Source organism: Corythoichthys intestinalis, chromosome 11, assembly GCF_030265065.1.
Source record: "Corythoichthys intestinalis isolate RoL2023-P3 chromosome 11, ASM3026506v1, whole genome shotgun sequence".
Classification (NCBI taxonomy): Eukaryota; Metazoa; Chordata; class Actinopteri; order Syngnathiformes; family Syngnathidae; genus Corythoichthys; species Corythoichthys intestinalis.
In genome coordinates this window covers 32,116,519-32,129,384 of record NC_080405.1, presented here as the reverse complement: position 1 = coordinate 32,129,384, position 12,866 = coordinate 32,116,519, and the positions used below count along the sequence as shown (strand labels likewise).

Below are 12,866 nucleotides of genomic sequence, written 5' to 3'. Positions count from 1 at the left end.
CTGCATTTCGGGGTCATCAACATGTTGTGCCCCCCCTGCCCCAAAAGTCAAACTCCACCTGTACGGCACAACCATATTAGCAACCTTGTTCATCACTCTTTTTTGAAGCACATGTGCTTTCAGCTCCCACTCATCGGTTATGAAATAAGCTGTTACTGTAACAAACAATTCGGGGGCTACATATGTCCATGCATCACACGTAACGGCGACTCTGTCTACATTCGACAGCGATGACGTGATTTCTACTTTCGTCTACTTGAAGGGAGCCGGCACGGCGTCCAGATGGGGTGACGTACCACGGCTTGCTAGCAACATTCTTCGAAATCCCCTATTTTCTAGAAGAGTATTTTCTCGTAGAGTCCAAAATAATTCCACAGGTCTGCTTTTAAATTTATGGGAGCAGGTCTGATCTCACGAAGTTGGTTGGTTAGGTCAGTCATGCTTGTATGGATGTTTTGTATCTAGCAGAATGAGTTCTGGATGTGTAGGCAATGTGTAGGCGATGTGTACTCTCGGTCTGTTCCTCATTGTGTCCCGAAGACCGCGCTGACTGTGTTTTAGTTCCGCTTTACTTGGCATATTTAAATAATCGGAATATGGATGTTCGTTAATCGTTCTTGAATCTTCCACAGCCGAGTCGAGAATAATCTAAGAATCGGAAATTTCACGTATCTTTACTTACAGTATTTAAGCCAGGTACAAAATAGTGTTGATAAGCATATTTTCTGGAAAAAAAAAGCCTGGCACCCTTCTATGTGCAAAGGGAGTGTTAGTATATTTGGGCAGCAGATGGAAAGAGTTACATAAGACAAGCTGTTTTATATCAATTGAAGGTTGCTTGTTCACACGTCAGAAATATTTAAACACACGCACATACACATACACACCATATACAGGTATTTGCACTGTACACAACACGTTCCTCTCTGTATTTCAACAGGATCTGATACGACGAGACATTCTGTACTATAAGGGTCGCATCGACATGGATCGCTACGAGGTGCGGGACGCCATTGATGGGAGGGATGATGACTTCAATGTAAGTGTGAAGAACGCCTTCAAATTGTGCAACAAAGACAGCGACGAGATCCACATCTTCCTGGCCAAGAAGCCGGAGGAGAAGATTCGCTGGCTCAGGGCTTTCCATGAAGAGAGGAAAATGGTGCAGGAGGATGAGAAAATAGGTTAGTCACATTTTTGGACAGCCTTTGCTTCATTCACAGTGGCAAAAGTTGCTTCAGTCATTCTTCATATGTAATAAGGCTATTTATCATATACTGTGCATACAGATGTTATAGGTTTAAAGGCCATGTTGAAGTGTAGGATGTACAGTGGGGCAAATAAGTATTTAGTCAACCACTAATAGTGCAAGTTCTCCCACTTGAAAATATTAGAGAGGCCTGTAATTTTCAACATGGGTAAACCTCAACCATGAGAGACAGAATGTGGAAAAAACCCTAGAAAAATCACATTGTTTGGTTTTTAAAGAATTCATTTGCAAATCATGGTGGAAAATAAGTATTTGGTCATTACCAAAAGTTCATCTCAATACTTTGTTATGTACCCTTTGTTGGCAATAACGGAGGCCAAACGTTTTCTGTAAGGCTTCACAAGCTTTTCACACACTGTTGCTGGTATTTTGGCCCATTCCTCCATGCATATCTCCTCTAGAGCAGTGGTGTTTTGGGGCTGTCGTTGGGCAACACAGACTTTCAACCCCCTCATAGATTTTCTATGGGGTTGAGAGCTGGAGACTGGCTAGGCCACTCCAGGACCTTGAAATGCTTCTTACGAAGCCACTCATTTGTTGCCCTGGCTGTGTGTTTGGGATCATTGTCATGCTGAAAGACCCAGCCACATCTCATCTTCAATGCCCTTTTCACTCAAAATATCTCGATACATGGCCCTATTCATTCTTTCCTTTACACAGATCAGTCGTCCTGGTCCCTTTGCAGAAAAACAGCCCCAAAGCATGATGTTTCCACCCCCATGCTTCACAGTGTGTATGGTGCTCTTCGGATGCAATTCAGCATTCTTTCTCCTCCAAACACGAGAACCTGTGTTTCTACCAAAATGTTCTATTTTGGTTTCATATGACCATAACACATTCTCCCAGGCCTCTTCTGGATCATCCAAAGGCTCTCTAGCGAACCGCAGACGGGCCTGGACATCTACTGGCTTCAGCAGGGGGACACGTCGGGCAGTGCAGGATTTGAGTCACTGGCGGCGCATTGTATTACTGATATTAGCCTTTGTTACTGTGGTCCCAGCTCTCTGTAGGTCATTCACTAGGTCCCCCCGTGTGGTTCTGGGATTTTTGCTCACCATTCTTGTTATCATTTTGACGCCACGGGGTGAGATCTTGCATGGAGCCCCAGATCGAGGGATATTATCAGTGGTCTTGTATGTCTTCCATTTTCTAATAATGGCTCCCACAGTTGATTTCTTTACACCAAGCGACGAGTGAAGAGTTACAGAAAACCTCCGTAATTGCCAACAAAGGGTACATAACAAAGTATTGAGATGAAATTTTGGTATTGACCAAATACTTATTTTCCACCATGATTTGCAAATAAATTCTTTAAAAATCAAACAATGTGATTTTCTGTTTTTTCTTTCACATTCTGTCTCTCATGGTTGAGGTTTACCCATGTTGACAATTACAAGCCTCTCTAATCTTTTCAAGTCGGAGAACTTGCACAATTGGTGGTTGACTAAATACTTATTTGCCCCACTGTATTTTACATCTTCTTTGCAAAATGATTCATGCAACTCTCAACGTTTTGTCTTTTTTATCATTTGTGTGGAAGCTGAGAAATCAAGCTTTTCACCAATAGCTAACATTGCACTATAGATTGGAATCCAATGAAATTCGTACTATTTTTCTGAGCATAAAAAAATATCCATTCGAAAATCTTTTTCCCAAGGAAATAAGAGGGACGGAACCATTGATTTAAGGGGAAAAAAAGTGATGCCAATTGTTCAGATGTTATCTCTGCAGCCTCAATGTTGTCAATAATGTTGACTTGACTTTATAATATGATCTAGTACTTATCAATTAAGTTTTTTTCCACTTATCTGAATTACTACTTCTTCAGTGTAGCCGCTTATCTTTCAGAACCTACTGTACTGTGTTTTGTTCTAATTAGGTTTTGAGATCTCAGAGTACCAGAAGCGACAGGCAGCCATGACAGTGAGAAAAGTGACCAAACAGAAAGGTGAGGCAACAAGAAGATATCAGGTGATTTCCATTTTCTTTTCACTGCTTGTGTGCTCTGTCTTCTCATCGTTGTTTACTGTTCTTTCAACCTGCTTTCATATTTCCTTTCATCAACTTTTCTTTAACGCAAAAACATGCATTTTGTGAAAGGGTGCACTGAGCAAATTGAAAAAGAAGGTGAAGAATTTCTTAAGTCTTTCATTTGGGTTAAATGTGTGTCTGCTCACATCAAGATGACTCGCCACGTGTACTAAAAGCAGCTGTTAAGCATCAATGAAAAGACAGAGGGACTGTTTGCATGAAGTTTTGAGTTTTAAAGATGGCACCCGTTTTATGGGACATGGATCCTAGATTTCTACTGCTAGCAAATATTTGGGTTAGGCTTGCCAACATATAGTAATGTATTTTTTTGTGTGGAGCCAAGGCAAACGTGGGTTGGTTTTGACTTCAGTTTATTATCCAATGTTTTATCATGTACTTCAGCTGTCTCTATATTTTAAGTATGCTTCACCAGGAGCCTGTGCAATCGGACAATTAATTAAATGATTAATCGGATAAAGAATAAGGAGGAGGCGGACTGTAAGAATTTTTTTTTTTTTTTTTTAAATCGAACACTTATTCATGAATACAATCCAAATCCAATTTCAAAGCACACTCTGTTCTATGAAAATGTATAGTTTGAATGGGAGTTTGTGTTGAAAGGAGACTAAGATGTTATGTGTAGGGTGTCTTTATAAAAAACAGAAATGAGACAACTTCACAAGCTAACAAAAACCCAAGTGCTAATATGCCAAATAATATGCTAATATCCAAAACACAATTCAAACGGATACTTAAGACACTGATTAGCATTATGGCTAACTAGCTTAGCGCTGCGTGGTAAGTAGTAACGTCTCATCAACAAAGAATACAAACAATACAATTGGATTAATTTTTTCACCTCTGACTGAGTCACACTTGATCTAACACAAAGGACAATCTAACTCTTGGCACTTCGTAATATTATTGATTCAGCAACCCAACCTGAGTGTCACAGTGAACTCTCTCTCTCTCTTTTTAATCACCGGCGCGCGTGCGCAGCTTCACATTACGCACAAACAAGAACCCAAACGGGACTGTTAGTAGCTGCCGGCAAAAATCAATTCACAACTAATTTATTAATCGATTTAATCAAGTAGTTGTTGCAGCCTTACTGTGTAGGGTTAAAACCGGATTTTGGCATACCGTATTTTTCAGACTATAAATGAAAAATCAATGAACTAGTTAAGTCCCACCTGATTATATGTTGCATCAGTGTGCTGCATTTATTCTCCATCTTTTAACATTGTAATTACCTTTTTATATATAAATGTTTTTATTTTATGTGTTTGTGTTTTTATGGGTTTGATAATTGATCTTGAGCACTTTACTGGGGCAGTGTAATACAGTTATGCTCCAACAAAATAGGTTCATGGTCATTAAGAACAACAACAATTAATGCATAAGGTGCACTAACTTATAAGGCACACTGTCAATTTTTTAAAATTTTTTATTTGGGGGGTGCTGAAAGTCTTATAGTCTGAAATATACTGTAATCTGATAGAGGCTGGGCACAGGAAGTTTGTAACAGTCTTTCAGATTTTTATTCTATCACATAATAGTGGAAATTGATAATCAGGTTAAAGTGACTGAGGTAAAAGTTTGTCGTTCCCACCCTGTGCTGCTTGTAATTATCTACATTCTTCAACCATTAAAGGTTATATCCTCTCTAAAACAGAATAATTTTGTTCTTTTTGAAACAACATGGTTATCTGTGACGGTTTTCCACTTGACATCGTGCAACTTAGTCACTAGTCAAACCCAACCACGTTATAAACTAAGTGAAGGAAAAAGATATTTCATATTTGTTTTTTAGATGCTAAAATTCATTCAAACACTGGGCCCACATGTCACAATTTCTGGTGTCATCCTTTGCATCTTAGCCATTTTAGTCTGAGTCTCAATGTTTGTTTGATTTTTCTTCACCGTGATTAATGTCTTCGCTTTCCATTTGCACAATAGCATAATCGATCATCTATCAAAGAATGAATTAACCAATGAACACTTCTGAATGTTCTCTCTGGCGTCAACTCTCCTAGATCACAAGTAAATGTTGTGTATGTGCTGTATGTGTACAAGGCTGGCACAAGGTGAAGTACTCTCTTGAATTTCAGATTCATTTATAGATTTCATCTTGAGAAAGAGAGCCATGTTGTATGGACATGGTTTGAAAATGATAAAGGTATATGCAAAAAAAAAAAAAAGTTCTCCTTAGTTCTCCTTACAATAAGATGCCATGGCAACTGCTAAAACAGCACTGGGAGGTGTTGTCATTATCGTTGGCACTGGAGCATGCAGTCACTGTCCAATGTGCTGATAAGCATTATCACATGCAGTATCTCAGAGAAACAGCTTCCTCTATCACAAATAGATCAAACCCTTCTCACTGCTGCTAAAACAGTGTTTGGCAAAATACCTGTAACAAAGCGCACTCTTTGCCATCCTTTTATGTGTATTTCTGAGATGCCATGGCAACTTTGGAATCTTTCATCTCCAAATCTACTAGTTTGTAACTACTCCAGCATACTTGTGATGCTTGTAGACTAGCTAAATGACATGGTAGAATTTAGTTAAATGCATATTAGCAGCTTTCTGTTTGGCTTTATTTTCACCACCCTTGTGTTCTCCTCAAGCGTTGAGGGTGCTATTCAAACAAATATGCTGTCAACAAACACGGAGCAACAATTTCTCATGTTGCAGCATTGTATGGGATGGCATGTGGCGGTTCTCTGGTTTGCATGGAACAGACTTTGCTTGAATAGCATCTCGAGTCATCATTACTGCTGAATTCCACTACCCATCCTCTTCAACACTCATCTGGCGATCATATTTCAGGTTTTACACGCAGGAATGTAACTATCAGAATCTCATTTTTATGCGTGCGCTTGTGTGCTGTGGCAGCATGAATTGATGTTGTGTTGTCAAGTAGTTCAGCAACAATACTGACCATTGTTTTCTCTTTGCTGTGTGCCTACGCTGCCTCCTTATCCCCTACCCCTTTCTTGCTTTTCTGCACCCACTGCTTTTCTAGGTGTAAACAGGTGCACGCCCCCCTCGTATCCGCCCCCCCAGGAACCCCTCAGTGCGGGGCAGTATGAGGTAACAGAGGACATGGCACAAGGAGAGGTTTTTGAATTCAGTCAATCCAAAAGAGGCCAGGCTCCTTTCTGGCAGAATTTTAGTAGATTAGCTCCATTTAAGAAATAGAGACTCTTCTGAAGGACCAGCTAATTTTTTCTTAGAAGCACTAAACACTGGATGATCTTGTCCCACAATGAAGAAAATACAAAAACACACTGACTTGAGACTTTCAATGTTAAGGACCAATGTCAATATTGGGTGTGGTTGAAAGCAGCAAGAGGACTGAGGACTTTCACAGAATAGAGGGAGGAGAACAAAACCTAACAATTCATACATTTTGAAAACCTTCTTAGTTATCATGCTTCTACAGCAGAGTCAGCCGTCACTTGCGCTCTCACTCAGATACTACAACATTTACCTGTATCATCACACCATCTGAATGTCCTGGAATTCTTAGAGATTGTTGTCTTATTCCTCTTTAAAAGACACACCAGTCAGCGCCAGGTTGTTGTTTGATTGTGTCCAAGAGCTTTCTGTGCTGCTATGTGAGGTTGAGTCTTACATTCTTGTGAATGTGTGGCCAAATAACGACAGGTCAATTCCACTCACCAAGGCTCGACTTGGTTGGGTGGCACCTCTTCCACCGATAATGGCAGACCACTTTTGCTCAACTCACGTCCGCATTTGGATCCCATTTCTATTCATTCTTTAGTAGCCCCCTGGTCACGATGTCGCCCTCTCACTGTCATCCTACCTTCTTTATCTCTTTGCCCACCTGCTCAGCCCATATGAGTCAGAGGAAGCATTTCAATCCTTTAGAAACCTGCCACAGGCCATGATATGACGGCTGCAGTAACAAATCAATAGTGGGAATGTCATAGGTATAGTGTATTAACATTATTTCACCAAGCAGTTTTGACAGGGTATTCATATCCCATCACCCATAAGGTCGAGTGCTGTGGGTTGTGGAGAGCTTGCCACTCAGATGAACCTGCTGGGAGCAGGAGATAGGCAGGCTACGCTGCATCCGCCTAGTGCCAGAGCCCTTCCCTTCTCTCCCCAGAGACCACCTCTGTCGCACTGTGCTGGCAGCTCACGGACTGTTTGGAAAGAACATGGCCCACCTATGGAAATTTACCAGGAGGTAGCAATGAGGTTGATCTCTATTTTTTTTTTTTTTTTTTTTTTTTTTTATGTCTGTCAACATTGTTTTTTTCTTTTACTTGATGTCAGGGGTGAAAGTGGGCCAGAACGGTCAGGAACGCAGTTCCGGTATAAGAATCAGGGCTGGAATGCTGTTCCGGTACACTGTGCTTTGATTCCGAAAATATGACGGCAACTGTCAAAACGCTATGTAAAAATTTTTTTTAAAAAAACCTAAGCTGCCACACATGCATTTCAACTCCAAGAAGAAAACAATCTACCAACATCAGATTTGCAAGCATGATAAAGTGCTTGTGTAGCGTAATCCGTTTCCACCAATATACCGTATTGGCCCGAATATAAGATGGTGTTTTTTGCAATGAAATAAGACCGAAAAAGTGGGGTCGTCTTATATTCAGGGTCTAGACATTATAACCATTCACAACGCTAGATGGCGCCAGATATCATTGAAGCGAATGCTGAACTTGACTCCCTAGCCAAAGCGAACCCCTGACACGAAGAAGAATCTCAGCCACTCTCAAGTTTAACAAGTTTGCATTATTTTATTGCAATGTTTTTCCTAACTCAGATTTGTTTCAACAGTTACAGTTAGACTTCACTGTGATGGTTAATGCAGTTATTGCAATTTAGTTGTTTTATCACAATAGATTGGTTTATTTACATTTCAAAAATCAGAAGCCATTCATTTACGAATGTGATTGCACTTTAGTTTACATATTTAAATGTTCAGATATTAAGATTTGAATGAGTCAAAATAACATGCTTTTTCTCTCAAATATATTGTTATAATAATTTGTTTCGGATGTACTGTAATTATTTTCTGTATAAAAATTAATTTGGTGTTCAAAAAGTCTTTTTTCAAACTTGAGTCTTGAAAAAGAGGGGGGCGTCATATAAACAGGGCTGTCTTATATTCGGGCCAATGCGGTATTTTTTTTTATAATTAAAAAAAAACAAAACTTCAATTTTAATATACATCCTATCTTCTTAAGTAGTGATTGAGATTTGGCATTTAGTATGTGAGGAAATGAGGTAAAATGAAAATTAGGAGATGGAGTTTGGGGTTATTGCTGTTTTTGTTAAATTTTATTTTGTAAATCATTAAAAAAAAAATCACTTTTAAATGAAAATCAGTTTTTGTATGTGTGATAGAAATAACTTTGCTAAAACAGTTTTCTCTGCATTTCAGTAGTTTAAGAGGTTTGACCCCCCCCCAAAACAAAACAAAACAAAACAAAATTTCTGGCTCCATGGTGACCTTCACGTCGGGGAGTTCCGGCAAGAAATTCTAGCCACTTTCACCCCTGCTTGATGTGTATTGCGCAAGACGGCTGAGTACTTTTTTTGTGGAAAACTGATTTACACGGATGACTGTATTAAAATAAGGTAGACCCCTCACCACCTCAAGGTAAAAAAAAGTGTAGAAAAGTGCAATATGAGTATGGAAGGATGAAGGAATTTTCTAATTGGAATTTAAGCATCATTCTTCACAGACTTCAAATCTTGGTATCACCACTCAACCACCTCATGTTGTTTATTCAAATCTGATCCATGTTCTGGCACATTGTATTAACATAATCTCCGAAGGCTGTGGCCTGATCTGATGGATTTGTACAACCCACAATGAACAAGATGCTTCTTGAGATATACATGTTTGAGAGAAGGCATGTGTTTGTCGCCACAGTTGGAATGTAAGCAAAACATCAGTCCAAGGTGTGTGAGCATATGTTGACCTTGATTCAAATGACCCTACATTTCAATTTCTGATCAATGTGCCATGACATTTACTGTAATACTCAAGATGAAAGCGTTACTCGGTATATTCTTCTATGTAATTTGTTTGCCTTCAAATAGGCCTTATGACTTCCAAGGAAAACACCTCAGAATTTATTTGTATGTTGTAAAATTTGTGTTTTATTTAAATTAAGAAAGTTGGGACATGGACGAGCGGTGTCGCTCCCAGTCGGATTGTTCTGGAAGAGAATTCCCTTCACCACCGACATACGGTTCCTAGACCATGATAACCTCAGGTCCAGTGCTGCGCCCACCACACCTCCTCGCCCCCGCAGATGCAAACGCACACAGAGACATACAATCATGCATACTTACTGGCCCGTTGTGCTGCGGAGAAGAGAGATGCTATCTAACAGTGCCTTCCAGCATTCCACTAGTGATTATCTATTCAGTTTCACAGGCAGATTTGAATTCGTCACGTATTTTCCCTTCAGTGTGGGACTGGCAACGGTCCCCTCCTTTCTCTCATACGAGATCCACTCGGGCAGATAGCGCTTCCACAGGAGTCTTTTCTGTCTACACGGCACACTCAAAACACTTATTTTGTTACAAAGTCACTCCTGCATAGCTGCAAATATCTTGCACAAATATAAGTTATTCTTATTTCAGATGCATTATATAGAAATGACATAGAATTCCTTTATTGTCGAAAGCAGATTTCTTTGGAATATATATTAGAAAGAATTAGTTTTGCTTAGTCGAGTTAGAGTATACTGTTCAAAGAATATTATAAGCAATGAGTTATGAATTAAATAAGACAAAGTCATCTATTTTAACTTTATCAGCTACACACTGTATATACTGTAAAAAGAACAGATCATATATTTGGATATTGGTATTTTGCGTTGGAGACGAATGTTGTTCCAGTTCTAGCGTATGGTAGAGCTCAGTACCAGGTAAATGCATGCTTGTGGCATCCAATACTTTGCATGAGACTTAAAACCACTCTTTACGGTTTGTTTAGTTTCATTCCACTTCAGATGGGATTTTTCCACCGTGAAGCATTCGGTTGTGAACCCACTGCCATTTCGCCGGAGGGAGTTGTGGTCTCTGTCCACCTGTCTCTTGCCTGTGTCACGTTTACACTTTTGTTCTTATTCCATGTCAGGAAGAGTAGAGGGACTTAACTGTCTCCTCATGCAGAGTCAGAGTGAGCTTTCAATGGGTCAAATGAAAGGCACTGACATTGTGGTTGCCAAATATTAGATGTTCTCTTTTTTTAATCCAATCTACACTGGCACAGCTCTAATCACTGGATATTTATAGATACCAGTAACTGCTGAGCTTCAGATTCTGCGGGAAAAAAAAAAAAAAACGGGTATCATTTTTCTATGACAACCAAATAGGAGTTAGTGCTACATACGTAGATATCGTGTATAGGTTTTGAATCCATCAGAAGAGTTGGATCCAAATGAACTCTTTGGGGTTGTGCTAAAAATAATCATAATCCTGAAAACACCCACAGAGTACTTCATTACGATTCATGTCATATTCTTGTTACAAAACAATGCTCTGAAGTACAAGAGTCTGATGGTAAAGATTTTCTCATTTGTATTTATTTCAGTAGAACCCGGTATCAAATGTTGTAATTTGAGGGCCAAATTGTTCAAACAATGTATATCTTGTTTTTGTCGATCTTATACGAGTAGCATTCAGAACTTTTTATTCAAGGCCCAGAGGACGGCCTTCAGTGCTGATAAAGCTCACGAGTGTTTTTCAATCATGATATGGAATCTCTAAGTTGACAAACAGAATGCATAGGCTGCTTATAGTCACCCTTTTTATTAAGTGTATACAAAGCACTTGCATGGAGCATGGCGACACCAACACTACAGATTCCTTCGTTACATCTGAACAGTCAGGGTACCACAGAGTCCAATGAGCCATATTTGATGTGGTTTTCAATGACAGCAATGTGAGCTGAAGACTGGCATCCCGCTTTAAGAAACACACTGTTCATTGTATAATACCATACAGTATAGTCCAAGGTCTCGGTTTTGTCTACCACAGAAAATCCTTTGTCTCCATATGCAAACATTTGTCATTTTTGTTCTTGCTGACATTTTGAGTTTCATTATTTGATGTAGAAATGAAAAATAATGCCTATTCAATCCAGAAACTGTGAATGGGAGAATGGAGATGTCAACTCTATGTACATTCTATGTTTTGGTGTATTCAGAAGCACTGGGAATATGTTGTACTTCGCTGTAAAAAAACAAAAAAAGACAAACAAACAAAAAAAAAAGGAATCCATATCTGATTATAGCTGTACTTTTGTTGACAATAAAACCTCTGCAGAAAAATGTGTTCGTGAGTGAATTGTGTTAAAATTCCAGTTGTGGGACATGATTCCATTGTATTTCATTGGAATTCAACACAGCGAAATGTTATTGATGAACTTGAATAGTTTTCGGTGGGATAAGAAAATGATAACCGGTAGCATAGTCCAGGGGTTTTCAACCCAGTCCTCAAGGCACACTGTGGGTCCTGGTTTTTGTTCCAGCCGATCCAGCAGAGACAGTTGAACCAATGAGGCTTCTGCTAAAACAAGCCACACCTGACTGCAATCAACTGATTGCACTTGTAAAACACCAGATTGGGGAAAAAGTGTTGTCATCTTGTTTGGTAAGAATGAAATCCTGCACCCACAGTGTGCCTTAGTGGAATAGGTTGGGAACCCCTGGCATAGTCAACGTGAAAATCTGTCCCTGCACTCTAGATCAGGGGTCTGCAACCCAAAATGTTGAAAGAGCCATATTGGACCAAAAAAACATGTCTGGAAAAAATTAAAAACCTTAAATAAGCCTAATGATAAAAAGTAGACAACACATGCCTTATGTATCTGTATTAGCTATATTAGCCTACTATCAAAATAACTTAAGTTGGCTAAAAATAATGAGCCTTCATGATTTAATGTTTATTTTCCCTGCAGTGCATTCATCACCAAGTGACTACTCTGTTGTATGATGCCACCTCAAGTTTAACTTTATTACAATATTAACAAATTGTTCCATTGTTTTTATGAAATTGAAGAAACGCAAAAAAAGAAATCCGATTTTTGATGCATTTTTTATTTTGAGGTTTCGAAAAACAACTAGATGGAACGTGCATAACATGCCCCTTATCTGGGCACGTCTTTGATTTTCATTATTATCTCGGTTTAGTTTTTGAAGTCTGCAAATAGGTGTTCTGATATGTTGATGGAATGTCTCCTTCATGTACTTACCATCTGTGAACTAGGAGTGGGAACCTCTTGGTACCTCAAGATATCCCTCCCACTTCAAACGGATTGAACGTTTATGGCCGGTAGAGGCAGCCAATGCCAGGCATTGATGTAATTTTGGGCAATTTAAGGTCAATTTCCTGTTGATTTTCATTTATTTCCTGTTGATTCGGGGGTATTTTATGGGTCTCTTCCTGTTTAGTTTGAGTTACAGAACAGGAAGTGACCTGGGAATCACCCAAAAGAATAGGCAGTGACTCAAACTCAACAGAAAATGACCTGTAAATGCCCTAAAATGAACAGCAA

General features: G+C 39.3%; 1 protein-coding gene across 8 annotated transcripts in view; it reads left to right on the top strand.

Moving 5' to 3' along the window:
• LOC130923966 (rho guanine nucleotide exchange factor 9) overlaps positions 1-11,644 on the top strand; it is a 72,193-nt gene extending 60,549 nt beyond the window's left edge. For all 8 annotated transcript variants that reach the window (XM_057850163.1, XM_057850162.1, XM_057850167.1 and 5 more), the window contains 3 exons: positions 941-1,184; positions 3,150-3,218; positions 6,330-11,644. In XM_057850163.1, coding sequence (XP_057706146.1) covers positions 941-1,184; positions 3,150-3,218; positions 6,330-6,505 — 489 coding nt within the window. In that variant the 3' untranslated portion in view covers positions 6,506-11,644. The remainder of the gene's footprint in view (positions 1-940; positions 1,185-3,149; positions 3,219-6,329) is intronic.
• Positions 11,645-12,866: the final 1,222 nt, after the last annotated feature.